Source organism: Bicyclus anynana, chromosome 18 (assembly GCF_947172395.1).
Source record: "Bicyclus anynana chromosome 18, ilBicAnyn1.1, whole genome shotgun sequence".
Lineage (NCBI taxonomy): Eukaryota > Metazoa > Arthropoda > Insecta > Lepidoptera > Nymphalidae > Bicyclus > Bicyclus anynana.
In genome coordinates this window covers 9,186,473-9,206,074 of record NC_069100.1, presented here as the reverse complement: position 1 = coordinate 9,206,074, position 19,602 = coordinate 9,186,473, and the positions used below count along the sequence as shown (strand labels likewise).

Genomic DNA, 19,602 nt, shown 5'->3' with positions numbered 1-19,602 from the left:
ACCCTCGCAAACTGACTGTTTCATGTCCGCCTCTTGCACCCCTATAGATTGTGACATGCCCAGATACCGGTAAGATTCAGTTTCAGAAAGGGTCTTGATGTTAAGCAGGTCAGGATTGATCCCGACCGTATGAGTGACCTGACCCCTCTCCACATGCAAGACCGCACACTTGTCTAGTCCTAGCTCCATTCTGATGGAATTACTGAATCCCGTGGTGAGATTCAGTAATTCCTGCAGTCGGGTAGCATTGGGCGCTACCAGTTTGAGGTCGTCCATGTAGAGAAGGTGAGGCACTTTTGTCCCTCCTCTCCGAAACTGAAAGCCTGTTCCCGAACCCTCTAGTAATGTACTGAGAGGATTCAAGGCCAAGCAAAACCATAGTGGACTCAGACAGTCACCCTGGAAGATACCCCGGCGTATCCTAATCCGGTCATCGGCAGCCGCCAACCGCTCGCCATGGAGACAAAGGATCGTGCTCCATTGCCCCATACATGACCGGAGGAAGTCTTGAACTGTACAATCGATTTTGTACAGCTCAAGGACCCTCAAGAGCCACGAATGAGGCACCGAGTCGAATGCCTTTTTATAGTCAATCCAGGCTGCGGCAAAATTCCGGCGGTTGCGCTTGACCAATTGGCCCGCGACGGAGTCGATGAGAAGGAGCTCCTTGGTACCACGACTACCACCCCGACATCCGTTCTGAGCCCCAGACATGATGTTATTATCGTCTACATGACGAGTTATCTTAGAGCTCAGAATGGATGTCAGTGTCTTATAGATGGTAGTAAGACACGTGATGGGGCGGTATTTTGAGGGATCTACGGTGTCGGTGGTCTTTGGAGCTAAATGAGTGATCCCGGTGGTGAAAAGGTTCGGGAGTGTCCCTTGCTCGAGAGCCTCTTGGAATTGGCGAGCCAAGGTGACATGGCAAGTCGAGAACGCCTTCAGCCAGTAGTGATGCAGTCCGTCGGGCCCCGGACTTTTCCAGTTCGCGGCCCGCCTTACTGCACCAACTACATCCTCCGTAGAGATGGCGACTGGGTTCATCGGCCTGATTGCGGCACATGTCTCCTCTATCGCCGAAATCCAAGGACCCTCATCGTGCTCTACCTCTCTTGACCATATGTTTCGCCAAAAAGCGATAAGGTCAGCCGGATTCGGCTGTGGAGAGGTAGAACAGACTGCAGGACACTCCAATCTGTTGTAGAACCTTTTCTGATCACTCGAGAAAAGACGATTTTGCTGAAATCGCTCAACTCTTTCCGAGTATCGTCGTATGCGGTTCCCCCATGCAGCGATTTTCTGCTTCAGGTCGTCGATGCGCTCCGTCAGTTTTAGGGTTATGTCCGGCTGATCCAGCCTAACCCCGAGCCCGTTAAAGGCTATTCTGACGGAGCGCACAATCCTTGGCCTTCTATTGCCCAACCTGAAGCATAGCAGTCTGCCAATGAGGCCTCTGGCAAGGGTGATACGGCGTTCTATCCTTCTCTTCCAGGCTGGTTCTGCTCTGATGTTATTAACAGAACGCCCCGGGCGTCCAGGTTCCTTGGTTTTGATACCAATGAAACGGTGGATGGTTAGGGCTGCCCCGAAAAGGATAGAAGCCGTATCATCCAGACCAGTGCTGCCCGCCAGATGTTGGGGCAGCATTTTGTTGACAGCCTCAATGACATCCCGCGTCGCTATATTTAGCGCAATACGGGAGAGCCGCGGACGATTCTCTAGAGGAGCATTACGGATTTCAGCAATCGTCTCTTCTAGGATCCTTCTCATCCGCTCTAAATCAAGGGAGACGGTTCCCTCAGTGTCCTCCTCCTCTGCATGCAAATCTTGGGACATAGGTTCAGTCTCTTCGCGGACAGGCGCCGCCGGTGAGACGATTTGCTCTGCAGAAGAGGTTGGCACTTCGGGAATAGCCTCACGTCGTAATCGTTCGAGCTCGGTCGCGTTGAAGATGTTAGAACGCTGAATAAACCGAGCTCGATCTGCTAGGTTCTGTTCCGTGACAGTTAAGTGCGGCTCAAGCAGCAAGAACTCGCGGTACATTGCTGCTCGGTAGCCAGTCCGTCCGGTTTCTCCCCCTGTAGCCCTGTAGTACGCGCGCATGACATTTTTATTCATGTCGCATGTCCATTTCATGCGCCGTACGCCACCAGCGGCGGGCTCCGAAGATTGGGCCCTAGGGGACCCTGTCGAAGCCAAGCCCTCTGATGGGGATGATGGAAGTGTCGACCGGTCAGGTGGTAGTGCCGGTCGACTATGTTGGCTGGCGGCTCGCATGCTGCCACGTCCAGCGCCAGCCCCAGACGCGCCCTGGCGGCCCCCAGGTAGCGGCCCTAATCGCGCTCTCTGTTGTTCCATCATCATATTTTTTAGGGGGGGGTGAGTGGAGGTTACATCACCCGGGGTCCACTCAGGTCCCCGAGGAGGATGTTTTTTTAAGCCAGCTAGCTTGATTTCGGAGAACCAAAAGATACCAAACGATTCTCCGATGTCCCTTAGTCGCCTCTTACGACACCCTCGGGAAAGATAGGGGTGGCAACATTCTAATCTGCCGGTGCCACACGGCGAATTATTATTATTATTATTATTATTATTATTATTATTATTATGTATTTAATAAATTTTTCCAAACGTCAAAAATGCTGTCGTTCATTTTCTTACGTCACGATGTTACTTGATGTCACTAAAGGAATAACCGCCAAACTAAAAAACATAATATTAGTATAGATTAGCCCTTAGTTTTTAAATGACAACTTTTTAAGTTCGGCAGGGATGTATTTTTTAGTTAGTTGACGTTTGCTCAGAACAAATTTTGCGACAGGGCCGGATTAAGGGCGGAAATAGTCGCGCTAGTAAAGAAATATCCCTAACACTCAATTTGAATAATTCGAATAATGAGGAACATGCAATTTTAAAACAAGGTTTTAACTCATTTTTTTTTGTTCTTTACAAATTAGCTCTTCACTACAATCTTATCTGATGGTAAGTGATGATGTAATCTAAGATGGAAGCGGGTTAACTTGTGGAGGAGGATGAAAATCCACGCCCCTTTCGGCTTCTAACGGCATCGTACCGGAATCGTAAATCAATTGGCGGTACGTCTTTGCCGGTAGGGTGGTAACAAGCCACGGCCGAAGCCTCCCCAGACCTGGGCCAATTAAGAAAACCTCAATCGGCCCAGCCAAGGATCGAACCCAGGACCTCCCGTCGTGTAAATCCGAAGCGCATACCACTGCGCCACAGAGGCCGTCAACCACTCTTTCTATTAGGGACACCTCACTCTGTAATGTGCCATTAACATCTGATGATGACTCACCCAAGATGCGGCAAATTCCACTGGTCGTTTGTAGCGCCGACACGTTTTCAACTCCCTGTCGAAAGAAAACTTTATTTTCATATACAATATGTTAAAAAGAAAGTAAAACAGTGTCCTACACACCGTGAAGTTTCCTTCGCCTTAAAAAAACAAAGTACAATTCAATGAATTACGATTGTAAGAAACTTTTAAAGATCGATTATTTTAAAAAATCCTGTATTTTCAAACACCTCTATTCGCCGCGATGCCGCTATGCGGCTCGTCGGTCCCTTTCGAGGAAGGTCATTCTACCTTTACCTATTCTACCTAAACCCTTTTAAAGCAAATAAATTATTATTATTATTATTAAACTAGGTCATACTACAACGACTTCATACTTACAAAACAGAATTAAACAGGTTGTTAATTTTTTTTAACGCTAGGGTGTGAATTAGCTTGAGGTCATTTTTAATAATGTTAAAGGTTTTCTTGTATTGTACTCATAACTGTCGGGGCGGTTTACAGACGGCGGTATATAGATATCCCCTCTCCTATATGGCTAGGCCGTTAAAATAGGCTGATAAATTAATATTCCTCATTATCATTATCAATCCATATTCGGCTCACTGCTGAGCTCAGAAAGGGATTTGTTCAATTCACTACGATTTGTTTAGGTAAAAGATAAAATCATGTTGTTATTTTAACATCTTCCGTGATTTGATCAAATCCCTGTTTTTATCATATCCCTGAAGATGAAAGTCTTCGATCAGTGCGTGTTGCCGAGTATTTTGTCGGACCTGGGTGACGTTGTCGCATGGGTTCGTCGACTTTTCGCGCATGATAGCAAAATAAATAAATCATTATATAATCATGATGAACTTCCGCAAAGTAACGCCTGCTTCTATCTAAAATTTTCATCTAATTACGATAAAAGATTTTTAGTAGATTTTCAAATTTTATAATTTCATTTATTTTGCAAATATCCAGACAATCTTTGATTTTTATGTATAAATTAGTTAACATTGACCCCATTAACCCGAATGTATCATAAAAAACAATATATTCAAACCTAGTCATCATCCCCATTGGTCTGAGGCCTCAGACCAATTATAGAAGGACCTGTATCACACTCATAGTCACGAACAAAATGGTCTGTCATTTTCTGAGGAAAACAATGTTAGATTTTGTATATATCTTATATTATATTAGAAGTTTTTGCCCGTTTTTTACACAATTCAATTACACAAAAAAGTATTTTTACGGAGCTCTTTAACCGACGAACACGATTACAACTATGTAACATCGATTCTATAGAGACAGCTTTTATAATCGCATTAGATCGTTGATCATATACTTTGACAGAAAAGTAACGTCTAGCGAGGCAGGTCCTATACTATAATTGGTCTGAGTCTGAGGCTGATAATGATGATGAATGATGAATTATATCGTAATGTATCCGTACCCGGGCGAGACGAACACAGGAGCGGCGAACCGCTTGACGCTAAAGCCGCGGCAGTTGATGGTGCCTCCGCGAGCCAGCCGCCAATTCTCCAAGTACTCCACCGGCGTTAGCACCACGCGCGACAACTGCAGCAGCTTCTCGTCTGAAACACGGACAGACAAGTTCCAAACCATCAAAAGTGACAAATTGATTTGGTTGATGGATCTGTATGCAGCATCGAATGCCCTTGTATCATGTAACACAATGACTTAATAAGATTAATTAGTTTTTAACTCAAACGTGACTGACTGACATAGTCTCAGACCAATTATAGAAGGACCTGTATCGCACTCATAGCCACGAACAAAATTGTCTGTCATTTTCTGAGGAAAACGAGCTTAGATTTGGTATATATCTTATACTAAACTAGAAGTTTGTGCACGTTTTTTACACCATTCAATTACACAAAAAGGTACTTTTACGGAGCTCTTTAACCGACGAACACGATTACAACTATGAAACATCGATTATATAGATACAGTTTTTATAATCGCATTAGATCGTTGATCATATACTTTGACAGAAAAGTAACGTCTAACGAGGCAGGTCCTATACAATAATTGGTCTGAGGACATAGTGATCTATCAATGCACAGCCCAAACCACTGGACGGATCGGGCTGAAATTTAGCATGCAGGTAGATGTTATGACGTAAGCATCCGCTAAGAAAGAGACGTGATACCACGCGTTCATAAGAGTGTTAAAAAAATTACGTCCATACTTAAAGGTTAAATAAATAAATAAATAATTATATTTAAACAATACTTACACACATCAGTAAAAGTAGTAAATAAAAATCATGATGATATCATAATTATGATCCAAAACATATGTCACTACGTCAATTCTATACAATGCTTATGTATAGAATTGACGTATGTATATTGTATGTGCCTAGCAAGCCGACGTGCGGGTGGGCAAGCAACGTTTCAATAAAAACAATATCTAAAAATAATCGATTCTTCAGGCCGGAACAGCAAAACATCGAAGTAATCGAATATTCTGTCTATATGTTTGTTAGTCTGTGTAAAATTTACAATCAAATTGATAGTAAACTGAACCGAAAGGACTGTGGATTTCATCCTACTCTTAACAAGTTAGTCTGCTTCCATCTTATATTGCATCATCACTTATCATCAGGAGAGATTGCAGTCAAGGGCTAACGTGTAGAGAATAAAAAAACAGATAAACCGTTGATATAAGGATGTTGAATAATAAATAGACGTACCAACATTGTCGGGAACTTCCTCATCATCACCACAAAGGCCATCCGAGTCACTGTTCTCTTCACTCGTGCTGAGTGCAGCTGCATTTCTCTGTTCATCATGTGTGTATTTATTTGCCACTTGTATTGCATCCCGTGGCACTCTCTTATAATAATTATCTGTTGAAAGTTTTTTGAACTGACCAACATTGTCGTGAACATCATTTGAAAGAGCAGCGCGTTGTGCCTTTTCTCTTTTAATTCTCATATTTCTACTAATTCTGGACACAGTGGCGTCTTTTATGGATGATTTTTTATCGTGTCTATTATTTGGTTCCGTTTTCACATTATCGATGCACACATTCAGATTCTCGTTATTAAGATTGAATATTTCTTCCAAATCGTCTTCATCTTCAAACGTGATTCTGGATTTCTTTTTTGGTCCTGTTTGTTTATCCTGTTTGCCAATGTATAGTTGTAATGTGCTATTGAATATAGCTTTTGCTGTCTCATATAACGGTTCCGTTTTTATTGTAGCCGATGGTTTTTCGATTTTTATACAAGGCTTTTGTGTTTGAACACTATCGTAAGCAGCTGTATCTTCCTGTTTTATTTGTGTAGTATCGATATTTTCAATTGGTTCAGTTTTAATAACTTTTAGTGGTGATGATTTCTTTATGTTCTGTATTTTATTATCAGTGTCTTCGTCATCTGTGTTTATCTCTATACATTCAGGGTTGTTTTCAATAATTTCTGGTTCGTCGTCACTCCATTCTAACAGATCGGCAGTCAAGTCTCTCAACGCTATAATTAAAAAAAATATTGCATTTGTTATTTTTATTTTAAAGTTATTTTCAATAATTTCTGGTTCGTCGTCACTCCATTCCAACAGATCAGCAGTCAAGTTTCTAAAGGCTATAGTTTTAATAAAATATTGCATTATTTCTATTTTAATCTATTTTCAGATATCAAATGATTTCTGAAAATTATTTAATTCAATAATATTTATTATTTAATTCAATTCAATTATTATTTAATTATTTAATTCAATAATAAAATCTAAATCGATAATATGTATTAGTACAAACCTAAACTTTACCTTCATGGTGATCGCCAGGAGATTGTCTACTCTATAGAAAATTGAATTAGAATATTTACACACACAGGTATCTTCTCTAATATTATTAACAACATAATATATTTGTATGTTTCAAGGGAATCATCTTATATTGTAATTAAAGTAAAGTTTAACTGTAAAACTTACACCCTTAACCTTCAACCTTAACCGAATTCGACCATTCAAACTTGATCAAAGTTCAAAGCTATGATTCTTAACTAAAGACATCAACTTGTAGTTAAAGTGATGATACTCACATGAAGGACACGGCGCGTTGTCCAAAGCTGGTATGTTTTTCTGTCGACACAAACAGTTCAATATTACATGGTTGCGAGCAATAGCTGAGAACTACTCTTGTAAAAAAATATTAATGGTCCCGTGTGTAACATAAATTATGAATGGTCCGGTATGTAACATATTTTTTAATGAATGATCTTTGTGTGACATAAATTATTATGAATGCTCTAGTGTGTAACATAATTTATGAATATAAATTTTGAATTGTACCGTAAACTATTATGATTTATCCCCGTGTGTAACATAAATTATGAATGGTCCTTTATAACTCAAGAACGGCTGGACCGATTTGGCTGAAAATTGGTGGAAAGGTAGCTTAGAACCAGGAGACAGACATAGGATACTTAGGGTAGGGTAGGGTAGGCGTACAGAAGGGTTTCACGAGGACGAAGTCGCGGGCATCCGCTAGTATGTAACATAAATTATGAATTAAGGCTTTTTTCAATCTAGTAGAAAGCTAATGAACAATTTGATAACCTTTTAAAAAATGTGTCAAGTAGCCTATTTATGAATGGTTCCATGTGTAATACAAATTATGAATGGTCCCGTTTGTAACATAAATTGTGCCGTGTGTAACATAATTGCCTGTGTGTGTTGTCAGTGTCCTTTGCTCACCGAGGGTACAACAGGGTCGATCTGGATGCGGCCGCCTTGCACCAGCGCCTGCCAGCTCGGCAGCGGTGACGTCACCACGTGCGGGAACCTGCGCACAATCAGTTACACCACCGCACACAACGACACACGGTATAGTACAATATAAAATCGGGGTAAATAATATTCGTTTTTGAAGAGTCTGTAGCTACCTACATTCATACTTCAGCTGAACTTCATATGTTACCTCGACACACACGCATTGCACGCACGCACGCACGTGCGCGTGCACGTGCACACAGCATTCGCCGATCGTCGAACTCTGTACGTAAATATCGCGCGCCTGCGCTGCTAGCCTCAGTCAGCTGCGGTTCGTCGCGGCGAGCGGTCGTATGCTTTCGATGGTATGCACGTGTGTGTCGAGGTAACGCATGACGATCAGCTGAAGTGTGAATGTAGTAGCTACAAGTCTATCACATCACATTTCAATAATTATTTTCAAGTTCAATATACAGGGTGTCCCGTAATTAATAGATAAAACGCAAACGGAAGGATGACGGCATTACAATTTCATATAGTTTTACTTTTTGTGTGAAGGCGGAAGCTGATCGAATGGCCTCCAAGCGCTTTTATCTTTAAGGAACTCATCAATGTTGTAGTAACCTCAAGTCATTACAGGTCCACCACAGTCTTGGAGACCTTAAATTGCACATCACTTACCATCAGGTGAGATTGTAGTCATGGGGTACAAAAAAAAAAAGAAAATGTAACCGTACAACTTGGCCAGCGCGAGCAGCAGCGGGTGCGGTTTGTGCGCGCGCTCGCTCGACGTCTGCAGCGAGCGGCGCGCTCGCAGCAGCGCGCGTCGCGCCAACGCCAGCAGCTCGTACCAGCGCCGCTGCAGCGTCACCAGCGACGCCTCGCGCCCGCTGCAACCAACGCACACATACAACCAAGTTCATTAAAGTGTTTTTTACATAGCATGAGTACGGTGACAGTTGCCTTATGCCGTTCATAATACTGTTGCGAACTATGTTCGAGGATTTGGAATTAAACGTATGTTTGTAACCATGAAAACATTGAAAACACCTAGTGGGAGTTTTCAATGTTTACATACTGTTACCTAGAGGGCCTAGTGGCAGTTTGGTACTGTGACGATCGCGTTAACGTAAACGCGAATTTCTAAGGAATTGAAACAGCGCCATCTAGTGACACTAGATTCCATACAAATTCGCGTATACGTTAACGCGATCGTCACAGTACCAAACTGCCACTAGGCCCTCTGGTGACTCGTATAAGACTTTATTCCATTCCTTAATCCAAGTATCTAAACACTGAAACGCTCTGAAAGTTAACTGTCCCGATCGTCCGGTCCGACCCGTCAGAATGATTCCGCGAAATTCGACATAAACAAGGCAATAAGACATCCTATCTCAAATGGTAAACAACCCGATTTTATACGAATTTGAACCCTATATTGCAAAGCAATTATGAACCCTATGTCTGTAATAATAGGGATCTCCGTAACAATACGTACTATTATCGTGAATCGCGGCAAACTTTCAAGATTGAAACGAACTCTTCTATATACGTCTTATAATAAAAACGCTTTACCTTTTACAGTATGTGACGGTCACTGCAGCCCATACTTCGGCGCTCTCCCACTCCACGCCGTCAGTCGCTGCGGAGAAACCAACATCATTATCAACCCATATTCGGCTCGCTGCTGAGCTCGAGTCTCCTCTCAGAATGAGAGGGGTTAGGCCAATAGCGGATTGGCAGACTTCACACACGCTAAGAATTGAGAAAATTCTCTGGTATGAAGGTTGTTTTTCCTTCATCGTTTGAGACATGTGATATTTAGTTTTATAAATGCACACAACTACAAAGTTGGAGCTGCATGCCCCGGACCGGATTTGAACTCCTATTCAAAAGTGGATGCACAATCAGCGACCAAAACACGTCCCCACTCAATGAGTGCCAAACACAACTGACGCCCTCCGTCCTTGACGGAAGAACATTACGGAGGTCCTGGGTTCGATCCCCGGCTGGGCCGATTGAGGTTTTCTTAATTGGTTCAGGTCTGGCTTTGGCCGTGGCTAGTTACCACCCTACCGACAAAGACGTACCGCCAAGCGATTTGGCGTTCCGGTACGATGTCGTGTAGAAACCGAAAGGAGTGTGGATTTTCATCCTCCTCCTAAAAAGTTAGCCCGTTTCCATCTTAGATTGCATCATCACTTACCATCAGGTGAGATTGTAGTCAAGGGCTAACTTGTAAAGAATAAAAAAAAAACAAAAACTTCTTGACACTCAATTCAAGTAGTCGCATTTGCAAATTCAACTTTAAACTCAATTCTCAAGGTGGAATTTGCTCTGAATTTGGGATTTAATTGAATATTGGACTATATATTAAGGCCTTTAGGTATCATTTTCTTTACCAATAATTCTAAAACTGTCAAAGCAAAATTAGCCAGCTTTTAAGTGAAATTTTCTACATGATTGTGCGTCCTTTTATTATAAGAGGTCAATGGCGACAGCAAATGAATGCTTACCGTTAGAACTGTTTGTAGTCCCTTGGCCAGATTCAGCTCGGACGTTTTGTTCGAGCGAGGCTTTCACGGAAGGTGCACACTTTCTGGTAGGTGGTCGCCGCTCCGCTGAGTGCGTGCGTTTGCGACGCGTTCGACTCATGAGCCCATACAGAAGTAGCAGCGCTTCTGTCTCTACTGTGTTGGCGAACGCGTTCTGTAACAAGCCAAGTGGTATCATTTTGTGGAACGAAGTTCTTATGCGGCTTACAGTAAACAGTTAGGCCTAGTTGGAGTTTACAAAGTTTTCATGTTTTGACGATCGCGTAAACGTAAACGCGATTTTCTTAACCGTTTAAGTTTACGCGATCGTCATAGTATGAAAACATTGATAACTCCCACTTGGCACTCAGGTAGAAATCGTCACGTAACGAAAAAGCGGTAAACAAACACATACACACGCAAAAATGCTTGTGAACTTAGCCAACTTGAAAAAACTTATGTAATTGTAATTGATTTTTTTAAAGGACATTTTAATTTTTTTTTTCATTTGGATTTCGTTAAATCGATATCTCGGTATTGTGTGAATGATGAAAACAGATTCTGAATAAAAATTGGATTGGATTTTTTTATTTACTTAATTTAAAGCAGACATAGGGATCACATGGCTCACCTTGACGTGTCAAGTGTCATCGTCCTTAAGAGAAATTCTCGCCGAGCATGCTAGGAATATGCAATTGGTTTGCCGATCCTCACGACTAGATTAAAGGGTATTGCACAGACTGGCACTATGGACTAAGAGCCAGTGAACCCCAGACCTTCGTTATTTTATAAAAGGTGAAAGTTTGTCAGCTCATGCTCCTACCATAAGTAAATACGGTAGCCAATTATGAAGTTGAGACCGTGGTGGCTTTGGGGGTTACCAGATTTTAAGGATCCAGACAATCAACCGTCAAGTATAAAGTATAATTATTAGGGTTCCGTAGCCAAATGGTAAAAACGGAACCCTTACAGATTCGTCATGTCTGTCTGTCCGTATGTCACAGCCCCGTTTTTTCTGAAACTAAGAGCTATGCTGTTGAACCGCATTAAGATATTCATACAAAAATACATACATATATATATATACTAGCAGACGCCCGCGACTTCGTCCGCGTAAATTTCGATGTCAACTTTACTACTACCCCTACCCTACCCTACCCCTACCCTAGCATTACCCCAACCCTACCCTACCCAACCTCTACATCTACCCTACCCCTACCCTACCCTACCCTACCCCTACCCCCACCCTACCCCAAACCTACCCCTACCCTACCCCAAACCTACCCCTACACTACCCCTACCTTACCTACACCCTACCCCTACCCCCATCCAACCCCTACCACCATCCTACCCCTACCCTCCCCGTACCGTATCCCTTTCCTATCCCTATCCCACCCGTACCCCTATCTCACGCCTATCCTACCCCTACCCTACCACTTCCCTATCCTACCCGTATCTCTACCCTACCACTACCCTACCTCTACCCCTACCCAACCAATACCCTAAAGCCGGCCCTAAACCTACCCTACCCCTACGCTTCCCTACCCGTACCCTACCCTAACCTGTAACTTCTCTATCTTACTCCTACCCTTAGCAAAATCGGTCCAGTCCTTCGAGAGTGGTGGTATGACCAAGAGAAATAGAGACTTCTATGCTAATAATATAAAGAGCTAAAGTTCGTGTGGTTGTAGGAGGTAATCTCTGGATCTACTGGACCGACCGATTTGAAAAATTGTTTTACCAATAGAAAGCTACGTTATTTGCGAGTGTCATAGGCTATGTTTGATCCCCATATTCACATGGGAACGGGAACTACGTAAATGAAAGCGCCGGGCGTCATATAGCGGAATTTCTGCGTCTTTTAGAAATTTTGTATTATCTCTGAAACTATTTAAGTAATTAACATACTGTAAAGGGCAAATCTTATCTCCATAATATCCTTGTGATTATTAAATAATTTATTTTAATAAGGATATAAGTTTAGTTGTATAAATAATGACGTAAACCTAAGTATATAAAATTAATAATTTTTAAAACACAAAAGGTACTATATCTGCTAATATATAGGAGATAGATATATGGCGTCGCGGACTTTTTTGTAGAACTTTTAAAGATACATAAAGTCTCCATACATTAATTTCAATTTTACACAATGGTTAAGGCAGCGCATGCGTATAAGTCTGTTTAAAAGGTTTTTAGTCCGACCTGTATGACAAAAACTGTGATAACTCGCCTAATATATATGATACCAATATAAAATATAGCCTATAGCACTCCCCGATAATGTAGCATTCTACTGGTGAAAGAATTTTAAAAATCGGACCAGTAGTTCCGAAGATTACCCCATTTAAAAAATGTGACAAACTTACAAACTTACAAACTTTACCTCTTTATAATATTAGTATAGAAGTATAGATATAGATATATATATGTATACTTAAAACTGAAACTGAACTAAACAGTTTCAAGGCTCTTAACATATTTTTCATAATGAGGGTTCCAAATAGCAACAGCATATTTTAGTTGTGAACGAACTAGTGTTTTGTACAGATGAACATATATTGATGCTTTCTTGAAATTATTGGCAAAATTAGCCAGTTTTTAAGTGAATTTTCCACATGATTGTGCGTCCTTTTATTATAAGAGGTCAATGGGTATAGTAAATCAATGCTTACCGTTAGAACTGTCTGTAGTCCCTTGGCCAGATTTTTCATTTTTTTTTGAAAAACACAAATTTAAAAAAAAAACAAAAATGGTCTGTGGTTCACGGGCTCTCCATCTACTACCCATTAGGGTGCCCATAAATTCTCGTACAAGTGACTATTACAAACGCCGCTTGTGACCACTCACCATGCTGAGTGCTCGTTCGTCCTCGTACAGCAGCGCCAAGTCGATGACGCGCCACTCCAGCGCAGAAGGCCGCTCCAGGCACGGCAGGTCGCCGTTCTGCGTCGAGGTGCGCAGTCGGGCCAGCGCTGAATCGTATACGCGACTCCTGTAAACACAACGTAGGCATTTCAACTGTAGCTCATCATCATTAAAGAAAGAAGAAGTAGAGTAGTAGTAGGGTAGGGATAAAGTAGGGGGTAGGGAAGGTGTAAGGTAGGGGTAGGGGTAGGGTAGAGGTAGGGGTAGGGAAAAAGTGCACAAAAGTCAAAGCGAAGCTTTACCGGGTCGACTAGTTATACAGGGTGCTCAGAAGTATTTCCCATAACTTTAAGGTGTTGACGTGTCCACTTATACGCATAACTAATATTTTTTTTAACCAATAAAATAAAAAGTTTTTATATTTTTATACAAAGTAATTCAGACTATCCACAGACATGTAACACATGCATTTATCTATCCTTACGTCAAACTTTGCTACGTCATAATTATAAGGATGCATATAGGCGACACATTTTAAGATCTATATCAAAAAGAAATATTATTTACTCCGAAAATATTAATTTTAGAACCCATGTTCCTCGAACATTATTAATTAATTATCGGTAAAGAATATGAGAGAGTTATGGGAAATACTCCCCAGCACTCTGTACAATATAACATCTTTTCAACATAAACATTGAACAGACTTTCCAATATCTTTAAAACAAAATAAAGAATATTTAAAATTTGTTAATAAATGACAAAGTTGTGACATAAAAGACAAAAAAAAAACATACACATCGATTTCAGAATCTCCTCCTTTTTAGAACTGGTTTAATAATGTTTCCGCTCACCATATATCGCATACATTAAGCCTAGGGATGCCCCGCTCGGATGCTAACTCGAAGAGCACGGTGGGCTTGCTCGGCTTGCCACCGTCTGCGCGCGCGTTCTCACGCACACATGCGTACATTTCCCACATGAACAAGACTGCTTTCTGCTTGTCAGTAGGCTTCATTCTGTCCGTCTGAAATATACATCATCATCATCATCATATCAGCCGATGGACGTCCACAGGACATAGGCCTTTTGTAGGGACTTCCAAACATCACGATACTGAGCCACCTGAATCCAGCGAAATTAAGAAATATATAACAAATACTTAAAAGGATGGTCCAAAATTGTATGGAGCCCAGACATTGTACTCTAGCGGAAATAAAAGAAAATATATTTTTTTAAACTATTTTTGATTATAAAAATCTACGAATTTATTTTAATTTATTCGAAATAATATTCATTATTTCCCAAGAAATGCAACACTATTAAGGGTAATAATGGCGGATTGATGACGTTTTCAATGCAGTAATCGATTTGACGTTTGCTGTCAATGGGGATGATGACTAGGTTTGAATATATGATTTTTATGATACATTCGGGTAAATAGGGTTAATGTTTGTAAAGTATGCAAAGATTGTCTGGATATTTGCAAAATAAATGAGATTATAAAATTTCAAAATCTATTAAAAATCTTTTATCGTAATTAGATGAAAATTCATACAGTTTTAGCTTCCTTACATTAAATGTGACATTTTTTAATATGTGAACTATAAACATAAACGCACAAATAACAAAGATATTGGTAATTTTGTTTGTACGCACATACAAATCCCCTTTAAATAGCCCTGTAGCTCCGAAAGTAATGATCGCAGATACCCTGTTTCTTTTACAAAATTGCTTTACTATTAGCATACTAAATTTATATACAATTTAAAAAATGTCATCATCCCTATTGTCATAGATGCTCTATGGGCGCCATCTTGATATAACTCAAAAACTTGGGTTTTAATTTTATTTATTTCTTTTTATTTAGTTACATTTATTCACTTTAATACATTGTAATAAGATCCTTGTATTTTTAAAATTTTAATGATACTTGGTACAAGAGTGGACTTGAAATGGACCATCTCCTTTATTGTTATAGCCTCGTTGCCACTTGCGGTACGGACGGCTTCAGTGTGCTCGTGGCGTTCACATCTCTTATTGTGTAATTCTGTATGGGTTACTTGGGATAGGCGGGGTGAGTGACTTGAGTGGAAAAGGGGAGTGTTTGTTAACAGCCGAAGGTACCTTTAACCCTACACACAACGTTTACAAGTGCGTGACTTCACTCATGGTCACTCTCTGCCATTCTAGGGTGATTTGTTAATTAAGTTGTCCTGACAAATGTTGTGAATCATAACCTTTGTTCGACATTAGTTTTCTTATTTTTGTAATCACTTGAGTCCGCTAAAATTATATACAAAAATATTTATTTTTTTATTTATATATGTTACCGTTAAATTGTAAAATAAGTTAATATACAATCTCACTCGCGATATTGTAATCTGTCGATACATTGTGAACTGAACATACTGATTACAATTTAACGTGTTATTTTTCGGTATATTATAATCCGTAACGACAGATTACAATACCGAGAGTGAGAGATTATAATCTAACTTATTTTACAATTTAACGGTGACATATACCTACACTTCATGGCAATAAAGAAAAACAATAACAAAGAAAGTAGAAGAAAACATTTTTATTTTTATTTTTTACAAGTTAGCCCTTGACTACGATCTCACCTGATGGTAAGTGATGATGGAATCTAAGATGGAAGCAGGCTAATTTGTTAGGTGTAGAATGAAATCCATACCCCGTTCGGTTTCTACACGACATCGTACCGGAACGCTAAATCGCTTGGTACGGTACTGACTATTGGCCTAATCTCTCTTATTCTGAGGAGACTCGTGCTCAGCAGTGAGCCGATATGGGTGAATACTGACCTTCATCACTGTAGAGATGAGCTCGTATGGCCGGTTGAGCCGCTGCAGCCAGAACGGCGCGTGCTGCAGAGCATCGTCGACCCCATACCGCACCACCAGTTTTCGGACCTGTAGACAACAAAGTGTGGTCACAACTTTCACTTATGGGATGGTTAAACGCTTCGAACGTAACGCGTTACGCCGCCACTCTGGCTTCCTTTTCTCCCACGCAACCGGTTTAAACTATCACTTCTGTCGAGCGTCCCGAGACGCACACGTTTCTTTTTTATATTTATCATTAAAATCATTTTTTTTTATTTTGCTGGCACTATTGATACTACATAGTTATAAACTACCAGTTGGAACGTCAGGTTCTGCTGAGAAGAGCCGGCAATTATTCAACAGATTTCATTCAAAACTTCTTTTGAAATTATTCAGAATTCGGTCAGCAAGACCAAAACCAGATACTGAACTTCACACGCAGATTAGCTGCGCGCTTAGACTCCGCGCTATGAAAGTTTGTCTCTGTCTGTGTCTGTATGTTTGTTATAGAAACAAAAACTACTCGACGGATTTTAACGACACTATGTATAATTATTATTCTTCATACTCCTGGGCAGGTTATAGTATACATTTCATCACCCTACAATCAATAGAAGCAGAGCAGTGAGGGGAAATGTTTTTTTGCAGCAATGTTTTTTTGCAGCGATACTACTGTATAAGGGCTGGATTAAAGAGTTCTAAAGGTGGACAAAGTCGCGGGCGATCCGTACGATGCGGATCAGTGGACACACTTGTTAGACATTATATACAAAGAATACCAAAGTCCATTTGTTCACACACTCCACACTCACGCTGACAAGCGTTATCAGTAGTTTTTATCTGTAACGCACCTTGGCAAGGCAGGCCCGGCGCACGACACGCTGAATGTTGACAAAGTCCTTCAACTCCTTGAAACCATACCGCTCGGCTAGCGCCAACTGCGCCAGCTGAAACAAACAACAAAGTATATTATATGAATATGATAAAGCATATTATTTAAGAATAATCACCAGTCTCATATTATTACCAGCCTATTTAAAACAATAACTGTCTGTGAGGACTAAATAATGTATGTAAAAAAATACTAAGAAAAGCAAATAGGAATAACCAAATAAAAAAAATTACTTTCATTTTTTTTTTTTTTTTTTTAAAGTCAACAAAATACCAACAGCACACAAGTACCATACTTTTAAATGTGTAAAACCATTATAAAACTTAAACAAAGTTAATATAAATTATACATTCAATATAAATTACAGGTATTTTTAGGTACAGGAAAGTTCATATAGATAGGATCATCATCATCATTAACAACCCATATTTGAGCACGAGTCTCTTCTCAGAATGAGAGGGATTAGGCCTTAATTCACCACGCAGGCCAAAAACGGATTGGCAGACTTCACACAGAGACAGGATAAATTATATAAATTTGAGGCCATAGCCTCATACATATATCACAAATCTAACTATCCTAATATTTTAGAGAGGTTCTTTTACCTCTAAAAGTCACGTTATTTGTGAGTGTCATAGCTATATTTTATCCACACATTCCCACTAGACTATACAGACTACTCATATTTGCAAGCTTAAATCTTATAAATTATGCAACATATTTTAATGCAATTTTTAACAATATAATGTATTTGTTTCAGTCAATGGTCTTATAGCGACAAGCTTCGACTAACACCTTAACAAGCATTTGCTTAACTGTTGGATCAAGAGTCGGATACAGAAGGCAGTGATTCTTGAGAGGGTGAGGAGGTTCTCTCTGAAGCCCTGTCACCGGTTGCTTGGGCACTCAAATGTCCCGCAGCGGAAGGGTTAATTTTTTTTTTATAAGTTTTTAATAGTGTTTTGTATATTTTATATGTACAACATTGTTACAAAAGGAGAAATAAATAAATGAGAGAATAATAATAGTTTGATTCAAGAATGTTTAAATATATCATCATCATTATCAGCCGCTTGACATACACTGCAGAACATATGCCTATCTAACAGTGGAATTAGACAATGTAGGGGCACCCCCAGGGGACCATTCACCCACTGAGTGTCAAATTCGACACTTAGCAGCTGAATGATCCCCTTGGGGTGCCCTACAGCGTGCACAAAGTCACAAGAGCTACTAAGATGTTGAAAAAATTAATCACCGATCTCCCTTCAATCCTTTTATTTTTGAGAACTGGGTGCAGAAGAACCTTGTGCTTGCTGAGTTCTTCTGAGAATTCCTCTAAATTCTTGTCAGTCCAGTATGCAAGCACCATGCTGGGAGGCTGTGCCGCCATTTTCCTAAAAACATACTCTTATCAGTTTTTACAGCATCAATACACAGTCAAACAAAAGTAGAATTATACAATATTTTTTATATGGAATAAACTTGCACTTGCCCACTATACCTGATGGTAACTGTAGATATGGCCTAAGGTGGAATGTGCCTTAGAAGTTGCCTATTCTCTTTTCTTAAAGATGCCCAGGTCATTTAAGTTAACAGGTTTTTTAAAGTCTTATATTGTTCGTTACGTTACGTTACGTTATCAACCCATATACGGCTCACTGCTGAGCTCGAGTCTCCTCTCAGAATGAGAGGGGTTAGGCCAATAGTCCACCACGCTGGCCCAATGCGGATTGGCAGACTTCACACACGCAGATAATTAAGAAATTCTCTGGTATGCAGGTTTCCTCACGATGTTTTTCCTTCACCATTTGAGGCACGTGATATTTAATTTCTTAAAATGCACACAACTGAAAAGTTGGAGGTACATGTCCCGGACCGGATTCGAACCTACGCCCTCCAGAATCGGAGGCAGAGGTCATATCCACTGGGCTATCACGGCTCTATATTGTTCATTGAGACAAATATCTTAGCATTCCATGGATTCACCATGAGGGTGCCGGGTCCATCGTGTGTTAGAGAAAAAAAACTCTGAGCAGAGTTCTGAACTTGTGACTACAGGATGTAGGGTTAAGGAATTCCTTGACGATCAATCAACGTTAAGTCATAATATTTATTCACTTTTATACTGTGGTCCTTTGAAATGTTAGTCTCCCACGGCACAGTAAGCTCTACAAATACTATTTGCTTAGTTTGTTTGGACAAGAAAAATGTCTAGGCTAGATCTCGAAATAACAACATCCACTGGGATTTTATAATGTTTCTCATACATATCCATTAATAAAGTCCAATCAGGTGCAGAATCTAAGATTGAGTAAGGCTAGATGATTATGTTATTGAACATGCTTTGTCGAAGTTAATTTGTCTTTTATTTGTAGTCAATCCTTATTGAGCTCTAGCTACTGAAAGGCTT

The 19,602-nt window shown here is 40.4% G+C and overlaps 1 protein-coding gene across 3 annotated transcripts in view; it reads right to left on the bottom strand.

Annotated features, from left to right (window-relative positions):
* The window catches only part of LOC112055156 (uncharacterized), a 39,889-nt gene that overhangs the window by 19,495 nt on the left and 792 nt on the right, over positions 1–19,602 (bottom strand). For all 3 annotated transcript variants that reach the window (XM_052887196.1, XM_052887195.1, XM_052887197.1), the window contains exons 2-14: positions 18,448–18,586; positions 17,149–17,244; positions 16,277–16,384; positions 14,303–14,475; positions 13,431–13,575; positions 10,563–10,755; positions 9,622–9,688; positions 8,784–8,936; positions 8,032–8,119; positions 7,377–7,416; positions 6,027–6,806; positions 4,761–4,902; positions 3,320–3,374 (exon numbers count right to left, since the gene is read on the bottom strand). In XM_052887196.1, coding sequence (XP_052743156.1) covers positions 3,320–3,374; positions 4,761–4,902; positions 6,027–6,806; positions 7,377–7,416; positions 8,032–8,119; positions 8,784–8,936; positions 9,622–9,688; positions 10,563–10,755; positions 13,431–13,575; positions 14,303–14,475; positions 16,277–16,384; positions 17,149–17,244; positions 18,448–18,582 — 2,175 coding nt within the window. In that variant the 5' untranslated portion in view covers positions 18,583–18,586. The remainder of the gene's footprint in view (positions 1–3,319; positions 3,375–4,760; positions 4,903–6,026; positions 6,807–7,376; positions 7,417–8,031; positions 8,120–8,783; positions 8,937–9,621; positions 9,689–10,562; positions 10,756–13,430; positions 13,576–14,302; positions 14,476–16,276; positions 16,385–17,148; positions 17,245–18,447; positions 18,587–19,602) is intronic.